The sequence below is a fragment of the Arachis ipaensis genome, chromosome B08, assembly GCF_000816755.2.
Source record: "Arachis ipaensis cultivar K30076 chromosome B08, Araip1.1, whole genome shotgun sequence".
NCBI lineage: Eukaryota > Viridiplantae > Streptophyta > Magnoliopsida > Fabales > Fabaceae > Arachis > Arachis ipaensis.
This window is the reverse complement of record NC_029792.2, coordinates 9,103,259-9,111,581: the sequence shown is the minus strand read 5'-3', so window position 1 is coordinate 9,111,581 and position 8,323 is coordinate 9,103,259. Positions and strand designations below refer to the sequence as shown.

Here is an 8,323-nt window from a genome sequence, read left to right as displayed (position 1 = left end):
AAACAACCAGTTTGCCGGACCAATACCTCAAAAGCTATTAAGCATCCCTAACTTCAGGTGAAAGCTTTGAACCAGAAATTACTGTGGAGTGTATACCATATTATGACTTCAATAATGCATGGTGATATTTTATTATGCAGAAATGATGGAAATCTGTTTAATACTACTTTAGCTCCGTCTCTTCCACCTCGTTCTCCGGGGACACCATCACCATCAGGAACTGTGGTTTCTGGGGTGCCATCTTCTGCTGGACGCATACCAACTAAACAGGCTGATGGACCAACTGCAGCAAAGGAATCAAATTCAGGGAAGTCAAAAGGGAGAACCAAAAGGGTTGTTTGGATAACCATTGCTAGTATACTAGGAGCTGTTATTGTGGCACTTGCGCTCCTTCTATTTGTTCCACACTGTAGAAGAAGGGAACAAGTTGACAGAACTTCCAAGAAACATCAAATTGGTGCTTTTGGAGGTGAAGCCCAGAATCCTAGAAACTATGAAGCCATGGTTCAACCACCTAGTCAAGCTGAGAAATGTAAATAATTATGTTCTTTGGTTTCTCATATGATTTGTTGCCTTAACATCAAAATTTTCCTTGTAAGGATTTTACTCAACCATTTCACAATCTGAACAATTTTCTTAAAACAAAATTTATAGTACCAAAAGGAGCTGCTGTGAAGCCTAAAGAGAAGCACAATGCAGATACCAGGAAAATGGCTACTACTCCAAGGCCACAAGATGATCAAGATGTGCAAAAAATGGAACCATTACCCAAGCTTTTGGTTGATCATGAGATTGATATGAGTGGAATAGATTCATTTTCAATGCCTTCTCCACCCCTACCCCCACCATCTCCGCCACCGGTTGCTGAGAGGGTGATTGTTGAGCCAGCTAAATTCCATGCAGAGGCTAACACCAATACTTCCAACAAACGTCCGGTTCTTCCCATTTTTGCGAAATCTTTCACCATTGCATCACTTCAACAGTATACAAATAGCTTTTCTCAAGAGAATCTTATAGGACTAGGCATGCTGGGGAGTGTGTATAGGGCAGAGCTTCCTAATGGAAAGGTATGGTTGTTTCTTCTCAGTTGCATTGATTTCCGCAGAATTTATTTTGTAAAACATCTTGATTTAGAATTTATTTCTTCTCAGTCTTGTAGAATTTTATATGTGCCCTGAATAGATTCTCAATTTGATATTTACCCATCTGTATGAATTGTTAGATACTTGCTGTCAAGAAACTAGACAAGAGAGTTTCTGATCACCAGAAGGACGATGAGTTTCTTGAATTGGTAAATGGTATTGACAAAATACGGCATGCAAATATTGTTGAACTCATTGGATACTGTGCAGAGCATGGCCAAAGGCTTCTGATTTATGAATACTGCAGTAACGGATCACTCCAGGATGCAATCCATTCAGATGATGAATTTGGAACAAGATTGTCATGGAATACTCGTATTCGGATAGCACTAGGAGCTGCTAGAGCCTTAGAGTAAGTAAAGTATGCACTGAAATAAGAAAAGAATATTTGCCCTGGTTGTTGAATTTTGCTAAGTATATTTGGAACAAGATCTAATGCTTGATGCTATCATCTGACAAGGTATTTGCATGAGCAATGTCAGCCACCAATTGTGCACAGAAATTTCAAGTCTGCTAACATTCTCCTTGATGATGATCTATCTGTCCGCGTCTCTGAATGTGGTTTGGCTCCATTGATAACTTCGGGTTCTGTAAGTCAGGTAAGAAGTAGTTGTGGTTTCTAAGCAGATTGCCTCCCTAGTAGTTAGCTTTGTTTGTGATTTCTTGTTATTATGCAGAACCAAGTCATGCTGTTTTTAGGACTTTTATGAACCACTATATGCATAATTTTCATGCTTAAAAATGATTTTCCCAAGATTTGGCATAATCGGTAAAACCACAGCAGCATTCTAATGTTCAGTTGCAGTTCCTTGAATAATTGTTAGCTTGATTTGTATGATAAAAACGTGATATCATGCCTTGATATTTCAGCTCTCAGGACAACTGCTAACAGCCTATGGCTACGGGGCTCCAGAATTTGAGTCCGGAATTTACACCTACCAAAGTGATGTTTACAGCTTTGGAGTGGTTATGTTAGAACTTTTGACTGGCCGAAAGTCCTATGACAGGTGAGAACCTAAAACAAATCTACTAGCAATCCAGCATCTGTTTCTGGCTTTTGAATAGGTGTAATAATTTATTCCAAACATCTTGGACAGGTCGCGCCCTCGAGGGGAGCAGTTTCTGGTAAGATGGGCTATTCCTCAACTTCATGATATTGATGCATTATCAAGGATGGTTGATCCTTCTCTAAACGGAGAATACCCTGCGAAATCATTGTCGAATTTCGCAGACATTATCTCTCGATGTGTTCAGGTAAGCTTTCATCAATTCAACACTTAAACATCATTGTTGCCTATCAAAATTTTTTCTGCCATTGTAATTGTGTTTGATCTAATGCAGTCAGAGCCAGAATTCAGGCCAGCAATGTCAGAGGTTGTCCTGTACTTGCTAAACATGATAAGGAGGGAATCTCAGCAATCCGAATCAAGCGAAAAATGAGAATGACAGTGATGTTTGATCATGAATGGATGTGCAAACTGCAAAGGTTTACCTGCTCATTGCTGAATATCAACTAGTAAGAGATATTCATGTCATCCAAACAGGGCCTCATTACTTGCTCCTACTTGCCCATCCAACAGCATTCACATGCCAAGTTCTTCCAAGGAGCTTTTTCCAAATGGCTTAAGACACTTATTGCTCCCCTTGTATTATTGGTGTAGTTAATTTCATAGTATAAAATATCTGATAAGTTTTATGGTTCATTTAAACCATGCCATGTTTGTTAGTTCATGTTGCAGTGCCCTTCTAGTTAGGCCAATTGTTTGAAGATTGCTTCCATATTCTTGATGGTGAAATGTAATTATTTGCTTTCTAAGAATAGATTTTCACATCAAAGCAAATATTTTGCTGAACGTTTATATTATTAATTTATAATTTCCTTTTGTAGACAATTTATATTAATAATATGCATTATTAGATAAAGAGAAGCCGCTCATTATTCTCATCATACAAAAACAAAAACAATAAAAATATTGGTGTCATTTTTAGACGCCATTTTCTCAACTTCTCTTTCTCTCATCAATCTTTTGCTCTCTTTTCCTTACATTGATCTAGATCTCCGTTTATGTTTTCATTAGTTTAATTTGATTATTATTATATTCCTCCCATGGGTTCCTACGACAACAATCCCTTTGCGGACGATGATGTTAACCCCTTCGCCGTAAGCCATTACGATTATTGTTTCATCACAACGTGGAAACTGCATTGAGAAAAAAAAGTTGTGATTATGAGCTCAATTTAAAACCCTGAATCTTTTTTCTAAAAATAAAATAAAATCTCTTTGTACGTAGCTTAAGTTTGATTATGAATGCATTAAATTTTGTTTCTACAAAAAATGGAAGAAGATCTGAAACGTTTTCATTGATGATGTTAGGATGGAGCTAAAGGAAAAGCTTCTGGTGGACGATCACAATTTGGGGCAGGCTCATTCTTTTCCACTGTAAGCTCTCTTATTCATTTATCTTAATTATTATTAACATCATTATTATATAATGAACAAGACATTTCAAGATTGAATAATATGTGGTTTTTCTTCCCTTAAATAATATCAGAGTTCATCATCAAAGTTATCGCCCCTTCCTCATGAGCCTTATGATCGTAGTGCAACGGTTGACATTCCTCTTGACTCAACTAAGGTAGAGTACGTAGATTGGATTATATTAAGGAAAATTGTTGAAACAAATCTCAAAATTAAACTCTAATCCCTCCTCTTTTTTACCGATTAATTTAGGACCTCAAAGCAAGGGAGAAGGAACTTGAAGCTAGAGAGGCTGAATTGAAAAAAAGGGAACAGGTAAATCATCATCTATCTCTTAGTTTATGAGATTCAACATTTGTGATTTAATAGTCCATGATCTTATATATATTGTTTTGCAGGAACTGAAACGAAAGGAAGATGCTATAGCACGAGGTATAATTATTTACGTGTCTTTTTCTGTTTGTTTAAATTTTTAAGATAAGCGATTTCATGAATATGAATTATTTTATTAGGGTGGTATATATAATTTGACTTTATATTGCAATTTTTTTTTCTTATTTTTGTTTTGTGGTTTGCAGCTGGAATAGTGATAGAGGAAAAGAATTGGCCACCATTATTCCCTATCATTCATCATGACATTGCAGCCGAAATACCAATACATCTTCAAAGGATCCAGTATGTTGCATTCACAACATGGTTGGGTATGTGTTTGTATTTCCACAATCAATTAAACTATTAATTTCATCTCTCAAAAGATACGTGTGATATCAATTATTTAATCACTGAAAAAATATATCATTTTAATATCTAAAATATTTATGAATTAATATAGTCACTAAACAATATCCAATTATCCATACTGATATTTTCTTTATCAACATTTATGTATTAACTTTAATGAATGTATCTACATGTCTTTAATTAGTTTTGATGATATTGGTCATTAACAATCAATAATGTGCAGGAGTGATAACGTGTCTTATATGGAATTTGGTAGCAGTTAGTGTGGCTTGGGCATATGGAGGAGGTTTGTATTTTTGTAATAATAATATAATAATAATAATAATAGGTACTGTGACATGTTAATCATATACTTAGTAGCCAATGATTTGTTTAATTAATTAGAGGACCATGTTTTACAAATTGTTGTAGCTATGTCAAACTGGTTTCTTGCTGTCATATACCTTATTTCGGGAGTTCCAGGATCCTTTACATTATGGTATCGCCCTCTTTATCGTGCTAGCAGGTACTTTTCAATCTCATTTATTTGTCCCTTATTAATTACCTTATCATATTCCATATTACTATATATAATATATGTTTCTGTTTTTGTAATTCTTGTACTGTATTCTGTTACAGGACGGACAGTGCTCTCAAGTTTGGTTGGTTTTTCCTGTGTTACTCGGCAAGTCTTATATATACCATTTTATTTTAATTTCATTCATTTTATGAGTTAATTTTGTTAATTGATTAATTAATTAATTAATTAATTAATTAACTCTTCATATATATTTTTTTCTTCAAAGCAGGTGCACTGTTTCTTTTGCGCTTATGCTGCAATTGCGCCTCCGTTTTTCTTCAATGGAGAATCCCTAACGTTAGTTCACCTCTAACAAATATTTAGAAGTTTCATCAGAAAATGATTTTCAAAATTCTTTTATAAAAAAGAGAATTTATTAAATTATTTTCTTACAATTTTTGTGACCTCTTCTCTTATATCTAATGGTTATGTTATATGATTTCATGTTGGGGACAGGGGTATACTACCTGCGCTTGAGGAGTTAACCTCTAATTCACTTGTTGCGGTAATGTTCCAATTTGTGTTGCACCTTAGGACAGATAAGTCCCGGGTTTTTTTAATACAATAACACGTAAATTTCAGACTAATTAAAAATACAAAAAAGATTTAGATTTTTAGAAAATAAAAATTATTTTTGTATTTTTAATTAGTCAATAATTTATTTGTCAATAATAAAAGATTAAAAATTTATTTGTCATTTATTCTATAAATAGCCATGATATTATATATACTCTAATAGTAACATGTTTATTTTTATCGTCATATAATCATATTATGTCATAATCAAGTGCATAAATGATGTACTATACTACTATTTGTGTTTGCAGGGATTCTACTTTGCTGGTTTTGCATGTTTCGCCATTGAAACAATGCTAAGCTTATGGGTTATTCAGGTTTAATTCTCCTGAGGATGATAATATTTTCAATTTATTGAGAAAATATATTCTTAAAATATATTAATTAATATATGTTTTAGAAATATTTATGACCAATCATTTGAATGTATAAAATTAAGAAGTTGCATATAAAAAAATGGTTATAAGTATTTCTAGAACACGTATTAAATGAGTTTTAGAAAAACATAAAACTAATTTCTCATATTTTGTTACTTTTATCGTTTTTTTTATAAATTATATTGATGTTATGTAATTTGCAGCAAGTATACCATTATTTCCGGGGGACTGGGAAGGCCACGGAGTTAAGAAAAGCCGCTGCCAGAGAGACCATGATGGCAGCTCTATAACACTTGCAAACATCATGCCCATCAAAATTTCAAGAAATGTCACTTGCAAACATACACAAAATGTTATTAGTTTAGTAGATATGCAATATTTATTGTGTTTTTAAAAGAGGGAAAAAGAAAAAGAAAAAGAAAGAAAAGATTTCGAAGGATAAAATGAATCTCATTTTACACTTTGAACCTTTGTCTTTCTTGTCATTTTCTTCCCTAATCAAAATTCGTAAATACCGTATTCCTTTGTGGCGACTAAGTTAAGACTAAAAAACTAGGTTATGGCCAAAGTAGTGTATCATTTAAGTTAGAAATTAGTTGTGTATACATAGAATTGTTTTGAGATGCTCCCCTTATAATATACGACTTGTTTCTTAATTTGCAATATATTTTATAGCTGGCATTAACAAATAGGATTCTTCTTCATCATCATCATAATAATACACGAAAGTTACGTTCTTGAATTGTTTTGCAATGAATTTATAGATTTTTTAAAGAAAATAAAGTATTAAGTAATGCGATATACTTATAGGTCACTCAGGAAAAAATATCTAGTGAAATCAATAATGTTAAAAAGTTAATATTTTTTAGTCAAACATCAACTAATTTTTTAAAAATTATTTTGTTTATTTTAAATTATAAATTCTAAAAAAAGTTAGATAATATTTACTAATTAAAAATTAATTTCTTATACTTTATCTTAGTAAATTCCTTACAAATTACAAGTTTGCAACACAAACTTATAGGTCTCTGGTAGAAGAATGAGTGGTCAATATTGCAATTTTAGGAGTTATAAGTCCGATATTTCATTTCTTAAGGGAATTATTTGAATTGTTTCCCCCTCAAAGATCTATAAATTCATTACAAAAGTTTTTCAATAACTTAAATATTTTTTTTAGAAGACTTATAAATCTATCGCAAAGTTACTCTATTTTTTTGTGATGTAAGGTAGCGTTTGGTGAAGAGACAGAGATAGAAAGACTGAAACTGAAAGACAGAGACTAAGAGATAGAGATTGAAATAAATCTCAGTATTCTGTTTGGTGCAAAGTGGGAGACAGAAATTGAAACAAGAATGAAACTCTAATTTAATTTGTATAAAGGGTAAAATTGAAATTAATTAATTGAAATGAGGATATTTTAGGTATAAAATGTTATTAAAGTTTCAGTCTCCATCTCTAAAAATTTTAGTCCCTTGTGTCCCTACTTTTTGGAGATACTGAAATACTGAAATTTTAGGGACAGAGACAGAAATTTTAATACCAGTCTCTGAACCAACAAACAAGATACTGAATCTCAATCTCTCCGTCTCTGTGTCAGTACCTCAAAACAAACGCTACCAAGACTTGTAACAAAATATTATGTCTGAAATATGATGAAAACGACATGTATGTGTTTCAACTGCTTAAAATATAATTTTTGTTCCTACCGATCGCATAGAAAAAAGGAGTTCATATTTTTTGATGTAGAGCCAACAAAATTAAGACACAATAATATGACAGATGGTATTCATTCAAATAATCACTCCACTTATTACTTAAACCTTTGAGAAGAAATATGGGTGGCAAGTTCTGGCGTACGCATAGCTATCAAAATATTCAATATTGGAAATGAATTGCCAAGGCAATAAATTAAAATGACACCCCCACATCAAAATAAAAACAGTAATACTCCTCCATAAAATTTTTCAAAGGTTATTTTCATATAGTACTTTTAAATTATTGCTTGCTAGAGAGACATCGATCTGAACACTGACCTGCACATTGGCAAGTTGGGGAAATTTAAAAATAAAAATAAACAAATAAAATAAGAACATAAAGATGGAGCTGCTAACTACCACCTAAATGGTTGAACCACATACATGAATCATTGACATATCTTAACGGGCAAAGCATGGCCCTATTTATTATTTATTACATTACCTCCACGCGTGGTTATGCTATTCCCCCATTCTACTCACAAAAACCCATCAAACCATTACAATTTGCATATTTGTTGTTTTAATAATAATGCTATTAGTATGTTAAAATCAGTCACTAAAATCAGTTATTAATATATTTATGTATAAATATATGTGTAGTTTAATTTATTTTTAATATATATTATATTTCAATATATATTTTATACTAATAATTAATTTTAGTAGTTGACTTTAGTATATATATAACATAA

General features: G+C 32.4%; 2 protein-coding genes across 2 annotated transcripts in view; both read left to right on the top strand.

Annotated features, from left to right (window-relative positions):
- Positions 1 to 2,978, top strand: part of LOC107613243 (protein STRUBBELIG-RECEPTOR FAMILY 3) — a 5,616-nt gene extending 2,638 nt beyond the window's left edge. The window contains exons 11-18 of the mRNA XM_016315143.2: positions 1 to 57; positions 141 to 532; positions 655 to 1,067; positions 1,223 to 1,494; positions 1,603 to 1,741; positions 2,013 to 2,149; positions 2,240 to 2,396; positions 2,484 to 2,978. The exon at positions 1 to 57 is cut by the window's left edge and continues 2 nt beyond it. Coding sequence (XP_016170629.1) covers positions 1 to 57; positions 141 to 532; positions 655 to 1,067; positions 1,223 to 1,494; positions 1,603 to 1,741; positions 2,013 to 2,149; positions 2,240 to 2,396; positions 2,484 to 2,582 — 1,666 coding nt within the window. The 3' untranslated portion in view covers positions 2,583 to 2,978. The remainder of the gene's footprint in view (positions 58 to 140; positions 533 to 654; positions 1,068 to 1,222; positions 1,495 to 1,602; positions 1,742 to 2,012; positions 2,150 to 2,239; positions 2,397 to 2,483) is intronic.
- Positions 3,114 to 6,537, top strand: LOC107610472 (secretory carrier-associated membrane protein 1-like). The gene is made up of 13 exons (XM_016312523.2): positions 3,114 to 3,303; positions 3,517 to 3,582; positions 3,695 to 3,778; positions 3,874 to 3,936; positions 4,020 to 4,053; positions 4,200 to 4,322; positions 4,586 to 4,648; positions 4,774 to 4,867; positions 4,981 to 5,026; positions 5,151 to 5,218; positions 5,378 to 5,426; positions 5,749 to 5,814; positions 6,078 to 6,537. The coding sequence occupies exons 1-13, from the start codon at positions 3,250 to 3,252 to the stop codon at positions 6,162 to 6,164; spliced, it is 897 nt and encodes a 298-aa protein (XP_016168009.1). The 5' UTR covers positions 3,114 to 3,249; the 3' UTR covers positions 6,165 to 6,537.